Source organism: Lathyrus oleraceus, chromosome 5, assembly GCF_024323335.1.
Source record: "Lathyrus oleraceus cultivar Zhongwan6 chromosome 5, CAAS_Psat_ZW6_1.0, whole genome shotgun sequence".
Taxonomy (NCBI): Eukaryota; Viridiplantae; Streptophyta; class Magnoliopsida; order Fabales; family Fabaceae; genus Lathyrus; species Lathyrus oleraceus.
Window position 1 is genome coordinate 632,605,041 of NC_066583.1, and position 13,206 is coordinate 632,618,246.

General features: G+C 33.1%; 1 protein-coding gene across 3 annotated transcripts; it reads right to left on the minus strand.

Annotated features, from left to right (window-relative positions):
- Positions 1 to 226: 226 nt before the first annotated feature.
- LOC127087402 (IAA-amino acid hydrolase ILR1-like 4) lies at positions 227 to 9,874 on the minus strand. Of its 3 annotated transcripts, none has more exons than XM_051028292.1 (5): positions 9,439 to 9,869; positions 9,217 to 9,342; positions 8,821 to 9,135; positions 8,621 to 8,749; positions 227 to 901 (listed from the first exon to the last, which is right to left on the minus strand). In XM_051028292.1, the coding sequence occupies exons 1-5, from the start codon at positions 9,778 to 9,780 to the stop codon at positions 494 to 496; spliced, it is 1,320 nt and encodes a 439-aa protein (XP_050884249.1). In that variant the 5' UTR covers positions 9,781 to 9,869; the 3' UTR covers positions 227 to 493. The 3 variants fall into 3 exon arrangements, with proteins under 3 accessions (XP_050884249.1, XP_050884247.1, XP_050884248.1); XM_051028290.1 differs by lacking the exons at positions 8,621 to 8,749; positions 8,821 to 9,135; positions 9,217 to 9,342; positions 9,439 to 9,869 and adding exons at positions 1,055 to 1,183; positions 1,433 to 1,747; positions 2,057 to 2,182; positions 2,356 to 2,858; XM_051028291.1 differs by lacking the exon at positions 227 to 901 and adding an exon at positions 8,013 to 8,542 and having other exon boundaries at positions 9,439 to 9,874.
- Positions 9,875 to 13,206: the final 3,332 nt, after the last annotated feature.

A 13,206-nucleotide genomic window follows, 5' to 3' on the forward strand; every position in this document is an offset into this window, starting at 1 on the left:
GGACAAGAGCTGAAGAAGAATTTAGATCTTTCACACAAGAAATTTGTGAATTATTATGGATAAAACAAGCGTTAGAAGATTTAAAGATACAGTGTGAATGCTTTATGAAATTATTTGCGATAATAAACCAATCATTAGTATTGCCCATAATCTTGTTTAGCATCATGACAAGACACAACACATTGAGATTGACCTATATTTCATCAAAGAAAAACTGAATAATAGATTGATAACTACAACCAACATTTTCTTTTATATATCCGCTAGCAAATGTGTTAACGAAGAGTTAACCAACATATAAATTCAACCAACTTATTAGACTATAAATGGCAATCTGTGATATTAGCATGAGAAGACATTGTTGTGGAAATTCAAAACAGCTGAGTGGCTTATAGCTAAAGATTTGCCACACTAGATCGCTGCAGTTAATGATTTAAATGGAAAATTCATCTACAAATGTGTCCAACCAAATGACTTTTTCTAATAATCTTTCCTATAATTCATCATGATATTTCCCCTCTACTACAGGTAACTCCTGATGAAGTTTGGCAAGATACTTCACAGCTAATGAGGCATGAAGCGCAGCACCATAAGGAAGCACATCTTCGTTGACTTTGAAATGGGGTGAGTGTCCGGACGGAAGATGTTCAACTGAGACATCCTCCATTCCGAGGAGGAAGATGTAACCCGGCAAAGCCTCTTGATAGAACGCAAAGTCTTCTGATCCCATCATTGGTTCTAGGCCTTTAACTTTATCGGCGCCGAGTAAACTCTTGGCGACACTTTGAAAATAGTGATGCAAGTCATCATTGTTTACAGTCGGAGGGATGAGAGGCTTCACTTCTTCCAAGAAGCTGACTGTTGCATTGCATCTCTGCACAGCAGCTTGTCCAGTAATGATCTATATCAATGAAACAGCCTTTTAGTGCCTAAATAGGATGGCAGTGATAACTATAAGAAAGTGTACATTCTACATATTTCTGTAATCCATGCATTTTTTTAACTCACATGAAAAGAGACATGTAAAATGAATCTATTCTTATTCATAACAGACCTGCTCAATGCGGTGTCTCATTTGTGTGAAGCTTTCCCTCGAAAAAGATCGAAACGTGCCACCAATTGTGACAGAGTCTGGAATAACATTGAATGCAGCACCTCCTTGAAATTTTGCTACAGTCAAAACCTGTGAGGATATTATCCATATTAGGAAGACATAGGGGACACGTGTTTTCATCATATTCAAAAATCTTTGTAAACAAATAATGTTGTGGTATGGTTCTCAACACTTTTCCCTTCAAACAGCTACAATATTTCAAAAGACTGTGCCTCCAAGTAGAAGTCTCAGAAGAATACAAAGCTTACAATACTTCAAACAATAATGAGTTCATATGGGTGGTTAGAAGCGAAACAATAAATGAAATAAGAAGTTTACCTGAGAGTCGAGGGGATCAGCTTCGCGAGAAATGATATGTTGTAAGCTAACAATGACATTGGAAGCTGCCAATATGGGATCTATAGAATGTTGAGGAATGGCTGCATGGCCACCCCTGCCGCTTATTATTGCTTCAAAGAAGCCACTTCCTGCAAACTGAGGACCAGACCTAGATGCCACTTCGCCTAGAGGCAAGTTATATAGGACATGCAATCCAAATATGGCTGAGACATTTTCGAAGACTCCAGCATCTACAATTTTCTTAGCCCCACCACATCCTTCTTCTGCTGGTTGAAAAACAAGAACAACACTTCCCTATACCCCCAAAAAACAAGAATTATATCACAGATCCACAATAGGATGAAACCAGAAGAACATGGTAGTTAAAAGAAATCACAGGAAAGAGTCAAAATTTGGCATCAGTTTGCCAATATGGAAATGTCGGAAATAGAATTCAAGTTTGACTTTTGGCATGATTAAGTTAAAAAACACAAAAACAACTTAAATAGCAAAAGTGCATAACCGAAAATAGAAACTAAAGTAAAAAGACTATAACATGTTTGTAATTGCAAATGTTAACTTTAAATGTACTAGATAGAAAATAATTTTGTTGTGAAACCATACTTGTAAATCTTTTTCATGGTCCTTGAGAATCTTGGCAGCACCAAGAAGCATAGAAACATGAGCATCATGACCACATGCATGCATCTTTCCAGCTACTTTACTCTTATGCTCCCACTCCACCGATTCCTATAATGTTAACAATACAACAAAAATCATCAATAAAATATATTTGAAACATCATCCTTAAAGAAATACAACACAACCCCAAAATTGCAAAATAAACAAAAATAAGGATTGAACTTGAAAGGATAAATCTTTCTAGATTGAACATTGAGAAAACAATAAAAAAAAATGTAGACCTGTATAGGAAGAGCATCCATGTCAGCTCTAAGAGCAACAAAAGGAGGAAGACCAGTTCCTATGTAACCAATAACACCTGTTACTGCAACTGGATGTTTATATGCAATACCCAATTCATCCAATTTTGCTCTTATAAGCTTACTGGTTTCAAATTCTTCATAACACACTTCAGGATTCTCGTGAATTTTCCTCCTAATACCCACCATCCAATCAAAGACTTGAGGTTCCTTGGCTAAATCCAAAAAGTTTGGGATTGAATTTGAATCTGAGAAGATGGGTGTTGCAGTTAAAAAGCAATTGAAGATGATGATGAACAAGTTTACCCATACGAAGAAAGCCATGAATGGTTGGATTCAAATTGTTGAGTTGAGAAATGGAAAATCTATATAAGTGAAGTAAAATTGGTTTGAAAATGTTGAAAATTAAATAAGAAACTTTATATATATGGAAAGAAAATAGTATCTCCCTCCACAGTTATGAGAATCTTTAATAAAAATTGCAGATATTAAGAAAAGTTAGTGGTGTAATAAATGTTTAAAGGATTTAAGTTTATAATGGTACATTAAATTTAGTTGGGAATACCTTAATATAAAACAATGATATTTAATGTTATATTATATTTTTAAAAATAAATTAAAATTTTGATTTTATTTACCCTAAAATATAAATATTTGACTAAATCAAATTAATACTATAGAATTTATCTAGATTAAATTAAGTGTAGAACAAGTATGTAACTATTTATTTGAGTCTAGTGTTTGTAATAAGATGATAAAATAAAGGTTTAAATAGTTTCTTTTATAAAGTTGATATATTTTTGGTTTTAGTTTTAAAAATTTGTTTAGATGGAGTTCTTAATAGTTGATTTTTTTTGTGTGTTAATATTTGATGTCAAATTTCCGTTAAAAAAAGGATGATGTGATAAATATCTAATGACGTTGCACCAGTGATAAGGTATGGGAGGACGAAATCCAAAAAAAAAAAAAGTAATTTTACAAAATATTTTTCTTCTTCTTCAATCCATCTTCAACCTCCATTTTTTTAACCTTCAAACTCCATCTCCAATCTCAATTTTTTTCACCTTAACCTTCATATTATGTTCGACAAACTGATGAAGATATGAAAAAAAATCGGTTTGAAAAATTATGAATTTGTATGAAAGTTCGGGATGGAGATATGAACACAAAACTGAAATTATGGATTAAATGATCTTTTCGTCCCTATAAGTTGGTGCGTTTTGGATTTTACTCCATGTAATCTTTTTTCTTTAGTCCCTAATTCTGTGTTTGTGTTCATATCTTCATCCATAATCTTCATACAACCCCCAAAAAAAATTCAGATTCATGAGAACATATGTGTTTGCTTACGAGGTATTCATGTATGTTTATTTAGTGTTCCACCATTTGAAACCATAATCATCTTTGATAGTTTGATTATGTAGCTTTATTATTTCTCTCACAATCTTCATCATCACCTTCCTTTAGAGCTTCATCAACTTCTTTTGACTCCCTTCAAAATATTTCATATACATAGCCCAAAACCCTTCCATTTTGCAACCCTCTTCTCCATGTTCTAAATCTTGACTCACCTCTTCATGACACAAAACCCAAATATCCTCAATTTTTCAATCCTAATTGTAAATTTCCAATCGTTGATCCTCCTTTTCGAGATTCAGAACTCAAATATCCTAAATTACTTATTCTTTGAAGTTTAGTATATTCAATTTTTTCTTCTAACTTTACATGGTAGTATTGGTTTTGAAACCACTATACTCTTTTCTCTTTATGGAAACAAATGTATTTGGGTGAGAAAGTAACACATATAAGTTGTTTGTACATACTTGCTTTTTTGGTTGTTTGTATTTTTATTTGTGTTCTTGATTTTCATAGCATTTCTTCAAGCTGCAATCGAATCTTTGATGTTGAAGTATCAATTTCAACATCAATTTTGGGTTTGAAAAAATTATGACTTTGTATGAAGGTTGTGGATGAAGATATGAGCACAAATGGAATATCCGATGATAGAAATCAAATGGAATACAACTAAAGCTTCATTAGGTTTGATGGACTTAAATATCCGATGATGGAAATTCGACGATGAAAATCAAATGGAATGCAACTAAAGCTCCATCTCAAGCTACTCAAGCATGTGTCAACAAAAAGAGAAGCATCTGGAAAAGTCTTGAAGTAATGTGATAAACTCCTTATTTAGTAGTGAGTGAACAATTATAAAGTAAAAGGACGTTATCGTAAAAGCGCGTGGCTAAAAGCACACAACTAAAATGCTTTCAAAATGTTTTTACAAAATAAAACATTTTCAAAAACATCTTGAAGTTGTGTCAGATGAATTAGGAAATGTCAAAATTGTAAGAGGCAAAATTTTGACTTATCTAATCGGTTAGAGCTTTTGTCTAATTGATTAGATCAGTTCAAAATTGAGTCACAGGCGATTAGAACAATGCGTTAATGATGCGCAACGACTATATATTTTTTCCTTCCTTTTATAAACATACAATCGATTTTATTTCAAGCTTCTAATTGATTATGATCACCTGGTAATCGATTAAAATGACATAAAAAGCTTTTATTGAAATTTTCTTTTTGAGTCAACCTCTAGCCTATAAATAGAGGTCTTTTTTCTCATTTCATTTCATCCAAAATCGTATTTGACACTTTCGATTCTCACTCTCCCTCTCTAAAATTTTCTTTAACTTTCTCTCACTAATGTTTTACCCTAAGTGCTTTTGTGAGAAAAGTCCTTTTGTGAGTGGGGATACATTTATAATTCTAGAAAGAGTAGAATTGTAATTCTTCAAGGGAATATTTTATATACACCTTGGTTGAATATTATCCATTTAGGGATTTGTTTGGGTTAGAAGGTAAACCCGTAAAAAACTTTGGTTTGGGATTGTGTGATTCAGTCCTAGTTTAGGTTGAAGCTCGGCCTGATATTAAAAGCTTCACAGGTTCGAGATCAGCCCAGTGTTAAAATCTCACAGGTTATTGATTATCCCGTCTAAAGCCAAAGTTTATAACTCAAAGGTTTAGGAACTTGAAGACTAAACTCTCCAAGATTCGTGTTTGTGGAAAGAGGACTAACTGCTTCAATCCATCATTGCGAAGGAAGATAGGCCACTTCACTTCTAAGTTTATTCTGAAGAAAAGACGCAGACACCTATATCTATCGTCTTGTATTACTTGGTTGAAGGTCAACCATAGTTTCCTTGTATAAAGGGGTTTGTGAGTTTTTACTATTAAAAGCTCTCAACGTTTATTGGAAACTCTCAAGATCAATTCTTGGAGACATGACTAAGTCATTTTTGACTGAGCCTGTATAAATCTTGTTGTCTTCATTCTTCACTTAACTCTTTTAAATTTCTTCAATTTGTTTTTGCCCTTTAATTTTTTCGCGGCTAGGTTTTTCAAAAAAATATTTTTAAACTCTGATTTTATTTCCCAAAGTTTTTCAAAACCATATTTTTCAAACCACACAATTCACCACCCTCGTCTTGCCTGTGAAGCAATATAGACAGTTTTTTTAGGTACCCAGGTTTTCTTGGGTCCTTTATTGTGAGTTCTAGGAGGTTTCTTCTCTTTCCATTTTCAACGCATGATAAGTTTTTTTTTGTTATGCCTTCTCTTTTAAATAGAAGAAAAAAGAACTTTAAGATCACGAGTTTCACCTAAAGACTCATTCACATATTCCAGGCTTTCATTACTATATCTACTTACACCATATATAAAGAAGATATCATGATTCTATATATGTAGTTAGCTACAAACTCTTGAAAAACTTATTCAGAGTTTTTTCAGAGTTACAAACACTTGTCCAAAAAGATTGAGATGTTTTATTCTTTAGAATTTCATTTTCTTTTTTAAAACATCAATCTATTTTTCTAAAGCTTTGTAATGTTATGATGATTTTAACATATTTGTGTAAGATTGTTATGCCTAAGAGTTATTCTCTAAATCTTTCTAAGTAGCTCACTCAATATAGTAATAAGTTCATCACACGATAAATAAAAGAATATCGCATTTTCATATAGAGTACAAGGATACAGAGAATGGTTCTCTCCATTAATAGGAACTAGAAATCTACTCTCCAAGTGAATATAGGGAGAAATAATTTCTTCCTTAGGAGAGTGACAAAAATGTACCTTTCAAGGACATGTGATTTGACACATAAACGTTTAATTATATCTAGATGAATATGTAAATGGGTCGAACAACCAACTCCAGGGACGCAATGAGTCAAAACAGACGGCCCATGAATCGTTGGACCACACCCACTGATTCATGGGTTATGCTCTTCTATAGAACCCAAACAAAATTATCCCAAAAAATAGAGTCTAATTGTTTGACATTAATCCAGTTTTAAAATCCATTTCTATTATACTTTTAAATTCTATTTATAAATGAGTGGGGATGAACTTGGAGGTAAGTTTTTTTTAAGTTATCTCAGATTATATTATTTGAATTGAATTTAATCTAATTGTTAATTAAATAAAAAGTTAATTTAATCATTATATTATATTTAATTCAAAGGTTATGATTTAAAATAAATTGAAAAAAATTATTTTAAAAGTAAATTGATCTCCATTACTTATAAATTAATATCAATATTTCATATGTCAATAGATGTAAAAAAGCAAGCCGTAACTGTGGATTTAAACACATAAAATCCACCGCAAACATAATTCAATATTTTAAAGAATTTTTACATACAAAATAAAAATCTTTTATAAAAATACTAGGTTAAACTTTGATATTTGAAAATACTCAAATGTTTTTCATTTTAGAGTGTTCACCTTATATACAAACTACAAATCGCCGGACTTTATTCAATGCACTATTAATTTGATAGAAACCTTCAAAGTCGCATACATAAATTATTGTGATTCTGAGACTATGTTAAATTAAATTTGTTATCGCATACATAAATCATTTTATTTTGTTCTAATAATTCTATCAATTCTACTTTATCCACAATTCAAATAAGAATAATATTATTCTACACCTATTTCCTATGTCAATATTACGGTAAACAATATTTTTTTAAAATTAATTTCATAAAAAATATAATATTTATTATTAATCAGTTTTATTATTACATTAATTACAAAAATATATATTACTAACCACATATTTTTCTTTCTGATAGTTTATTAACCAACTATATTGATCATTAATTTATAATTTGGTTAATAAATTTTAAAAATTAAAAAAATAATAAATATTAAATAAAATTGATTAATATTATATAAATACTAGTTTATGAAATTGTTTAATATTAACCAATTTTTTATATTATTTATTAGTTTTTAATTTTTAAAATTCATTAATCAAATTATAAATTAATTTCAGAATTTGATCAATATTATATATTTTATTGGTCAATAAATTTGTGAAATTGATTAATAAACTATCTATAAAATACGTGGTTAATAACATATATTTTTGTAGTTAATACAATAATAAAATTGATTAATGAAAAATATTATATTTTTATTAAGAAATTAATTTTAAAAAAAATATTTTTTATAATATTTTTTCATTTAAAATAAAATCTTAATATTATTTTATTTAAAAAAAATATTATTTACGATGAACGATACTTGATGTATGTATTCGTGTAGGATATTCTACCGAGAATAACATTGCCCTTCTAAAAGAGTCATTTTATTATATTTTATCTTTAACAGTAGAGTGACATTGTTGTGAAAATTCATCTGTAACAAATGTGTCCAACCAATGACATAGCTTTTTTTCATAATCTTTTCTATAACTCGTCATGATATTTCTCCTCTACTGCTGCTACCTCGTGAGAGAGTTTGGCAAGATAATTCACAGCTAATGAGGCGTGAAGCGCAGCGCCATAAGGAAGTACATCTTCATTGACTTTGTAATAGGCTGAGTGTGCCGCCTGAAGATGTTCAACTGAGACATCCTCCATTCCGAGAAAGAAGAAGTATCCTGGCAAAGCCTCTTGAAAGAGTGCAAAGTCTTCTGATCCCATTACTAATTCCGCGTCTTTCACTTTATCGGCCCCGAGTAAACTCTTGGCAACACTATGAAAATATTCATGCAACCCATCATCGTTTATAGTTGGAGGGGAGAAAGGCTTCTCTTCGTCAAAGAAAGTGATTGTTGCATTGCATCTATACACAGCAGCTTGTGAAATGATAACCTGTAATCCTTGTAAGTTTTTAAGTCAATGAAAAGAGACAGAAGAATGAATATATTCTTGTTCATAATCATAACAGACCTGCTCAATGCGGTGTCTCATTTGTAAGGAGCTTTTCCTTGAAAAAACTCGATAGGTGCCACCAATTGTGACAGAGTCTGGAATGACATTCAATGCAACACCTCCATGAAACGTTGCTACACTCAAAACCTGTGAGGATAATATTCATGTTAGAAAGATCTAGGCGACACGCGTTTTATAGGAAGATATAACAAGTTTACCTGAGGGTCGAGGGGATCAGATTCGCGAGAAACGATATGTTGTAAGCTAAGAATCACATTCGAAGCTGCCAATATGGGATCTATAGCTTGCTGAGGACAGGCTGCATGGCCTCCCTTGCCGCTTATTATTGCTTCAAATAAGCCACCTCCTGCAAAGAGAGGACCAGGCCTAGATGCCACTACACCTAAAGGTAACTTTTGATGGAGATGCAATCCAAATATGGCAGACACATTTTCTAAGACTCCAGCATCTAAAACTTTCTTAGCCCCTCGTGCTCCTTCTTCTGCTGGTTGAAAAACAAGAACAATAGTCCCCTATAGCAAAAACAAACAAGATCATTATCACGGATCAACAGATGGATGAAATCTGAAGAACAAGATAATCAAGAAGCATACATTAAAATATTTTTCATGGTCTTTAAGGGTCTTTGCAGCACCAAGAAGCATAGCAACATGAGCATCGTGACCACATGCATGCATCTTTCCAGCTACTTTACTCTTATGCTCCCATTCAACCGCTTCCTAATGTTAACATCAACAACAACAAAAGTCATCAAGGAGATATATATGATATAAATTGAAAAGCAAAACAATCAGAAAACAATAAAAATTGTAGACCTGTATAAGAAGAGCATCCATGTCAGCTCTGAGTGCAACAAAAGGAGGAAGACCAGTTCCTATGTAACCAATAACGCCTGTTACTGCAACTGGATGTTTGTACGGAATACCCAATTCATCCAACTTTTCTCTTATAAGCTTACTGGTTTCAAATTCTTCATAAGCCACTTCTGGATTCTCGTGAATCTTCCTCCTGATATCAACCATCCAATCAAAAACATGAGGTTCTTTGGCTAAATCCAAAAAGTTTGGGATAGCTTTTGAATCTGAGAAGATGGGTGTTGCAGTTAAAAAGCAATTGAAAATGAAGATGAACAAGTTCGCCCATCTGAAGAAAGCCATGAATGGATTGTTTCAAACTCTTGAGCTAAGAATTGGAAAAGCGCTATAATGGAGGTGAAATTGGTTTGAAAAATATTGTCACAAAACTGATTTAAGTAAACTAAATTATTAAAATAGCTTTTTATAAAAATTATAATTGAGATATAGTTCAGTTTTACAAAAGTGATTTTTGAAGTTAAAAAAAGAAAAATATTTTACCAATTTATAAAAACAGATTTCAAAATAAAATTTACTATTTTAAAAGATGTTCACATAACTTTGATTTTAAAAGATTTAAAAATACATTTGGTTTGAGTAATTTTATGTAATGCATTATTTTAGGTATTATATTCTTTTGCTATAAGTTCTTTTTATAAAAAATTTAAAAACTTTTTAAATTTTAAGCTATTTTGAATAAATTTTTACAAAAATTATTTTTGAAATATATATATTTTTAAAAATGTATATGATTTTGACTATATTTAATCTTTATTAATTAATGTATATTTATGCTTCTAGATGTTGTTCTGGATCGGTCAAAGGTTCAATACGAGTGAGATTCATATATTCAACCCAATTATGTAAGATTCATTCAAAATTATCCAACATATATAATCGGCACACATGAAATTCAAGATACATTTTTCTGATCTCATAATTTCACTTCATTCATCTTGGACTCTGTAACTGACTTAGGCGTTAGAGTGTTAATCTTACAGGTTTACCCCCGCGCCACCATATTAGAGATGAGCATCACCACGTTCGGACTCCATCATCATCAATCAATCACAATTCTAAGTCAATGATGAAACATTGGCGTCATCTGTAAGAATTGATTCCTAATTACTACGAAATCCACAAACAAAGCTCATTTGATCCAGAGGCAGATCGCGAATATATTGCATCCAAAGCTCATTTCATTCCCAACCTCATGTCAGAGAATTATTCCTTCATGCTCCTCGATCCAACTATCGATTCTGATTATTGTAATTAGGAAGATCGAGAAGGAAACGTTTAGGGACAATCCCCTATTTATCTCCATATCTCACCCTATCTAAAAGGTAAACCAGAAGAATCCACGAATCAGTGCTATCGACGTTAAAGAAACGAAACTCCGACGCGAATTCATAATTCTTCCTTATCATAACGATAGGCCATTCCATTTTAAAAGGATCAATCTACATTGGAAGCTTGGTTGATCCAAATATAGCTTGAGACGAACACAAAGTAGATTTCACACGCATTGGTCAAAGGAGAAGGAGAAGAAAAACTCCATTAATCCAACAAATTTGTCAATCGCTTACAAAGGGAGACTTATCAGCCGAATCTATTTCTACCATCGAACAAGTTAAACTAGCACACACAACGACTCAATAAGGAGGCTGAGACACCTGTTGCCAAAAAATCAGTGCAACCCACCTTGATACTAGGAAAAGTTAGTAATCCAAAGAAAGGTAGGCATGTGATTCAAGCAAAATGTCAGGTGCGAAAACATGTAGGAGCCGATCGCCACGACTCATTATAGAGAGAAGAAGCCTATATGGAAATAAATTATGCTTACTCATATTTTGTCAAAGTTAAAACCAATTGTAAGATGATCATGCACATACCCTTTGATGTTGATTGTCAAAGGGACATATGACAATCCCTTCACCACGCAAGATCTGTATTTCTCAAGGCTCTTAAAAATTAAATAAGTAAATCTTTTTCCTAAAGAAATGTTTTACGCATAATAATATTATAATTTTCGACAATATGATATGATTTGTCTTTGTAAAGCATGATCCTACTAGGCGGAGCGTGCTTACGCGCAGTCGGGGAACCCTATAGAAACTAGCCACTGCGTAGGTGGTGGATCCTAGGAGACATCAAATCCAAATCAGGATAAAACTCAGTGGAAGGGATGGAAAACTCACCCTTGGCCAGAGACGGCTCCTAGTGACGCTAAAGACTTACACCAACTCCCCTCGATTGAGACGGGTAATGTAAAGCTTAACAATTATACTAGTTTCCTTTGACTGAGATGGGTAATGACGAATCTTAGTGGTTACGCCAACTCTCATCAGTTAGGATAGGTAACGACAAGTTTTGACTATTAGGTCAGTTCCCACCAAGGGGACAAGCGATAAAGACTTTCAAAGACCTTGTCGACTCCTACCCAAAAAAAGATCCACACAAGATAATACACATGGTGCAAATATCCATTTCAATCCTAATAAGGGCAGAAGTCACAAGCTTAATCAAAGCTAAGAGATAAAATTGAGAATGATCCAGCTAGTATAGTAGGAAAACCATAAAGAATATTAAACAAAATACGGTAAACATTAAAGTACCTGACAAAGAAAGGTAAATAAATAAATATTGACGTTCATACATGTTACATGTAAACATTATGGCATAATGCCCAATACAAGTTATAAATAAATAGAAATCATGCATCATCGCCTTGAGGTTGAACACCACCGTCCTCCACCAAAACTCCACTCCAGACCCCCTTATGTGGGTCAAGATGTGAGAAGAGAATCTTAACACCTAGAAGGAGTGCCTCTATTTGATCGATATCTTGGTTGAAGGAACTATACAAACTTTTGAGGGTTTGGTCAAGAGTTTCATTAACCTCATTCCTCAAGTTGGCCAACTGTTCCTAGTAAACCTCCTATTACTTCTCCTGCGACCGTTTCTCTTGTTGAAAATCCTTCACAACCTCATAAGCACGAGATTTCATCTCTGTATAGTAATGGTAGCCTTCTATCAAGACTTCTTATCTTCTTCCAATGAAGATTCAAGCTCAGCAACCCTGGGAGCAAAAACGGAGGGCCATCCATGAACTTTCGCCTCCTCCCGAAGAGACTCCTCCTGAATCGCCTTTTACTAAAGAGTCAACACTTCCCATTGAAGCTAGGATCTCTCTTGTTCAGATGCCTCATGTTCACCCTTCCAGGTATCCATTTACTTGGAAGGATTAAACATAGCTAAAACATCACTCCAACCAGTAGCATTTAAGGAAAATGGAGAAGCAGTCTGGTAAGTGTAGAAAGTGGCCTCCGAGAAGAGTTTCATCTTCTATGCCTTAGGAAGATTCTGAAGATAGAAAATATCCTTTTTAGATATCGTAGCAAGTACCTCCTGAGAGGTGCGACGAATCCAGAACAGAAAAATGGCTAGCAGGTGTGGATGAACCAGAAGAAACACGTCGGACAACCGAAACCGTTTGACCAAATCTCCCTCTAGATGAAGACTTTGATCCTGGTCCCGATACATTTTGTTATTGGTAGGAGGAGACGAATCCTGATCTTCAACAACTACAAAAAAGGTGCTAATAATCACCCAAAATTGCGTTTCTTTCCAGACTATTGGCCATCCTACAATAACACTAGTGTTGATTGATCACTTCCTCTACAATGAGGGATTTACCTCTGAAGAGCCAAAACCCTCTTCATAACCGAT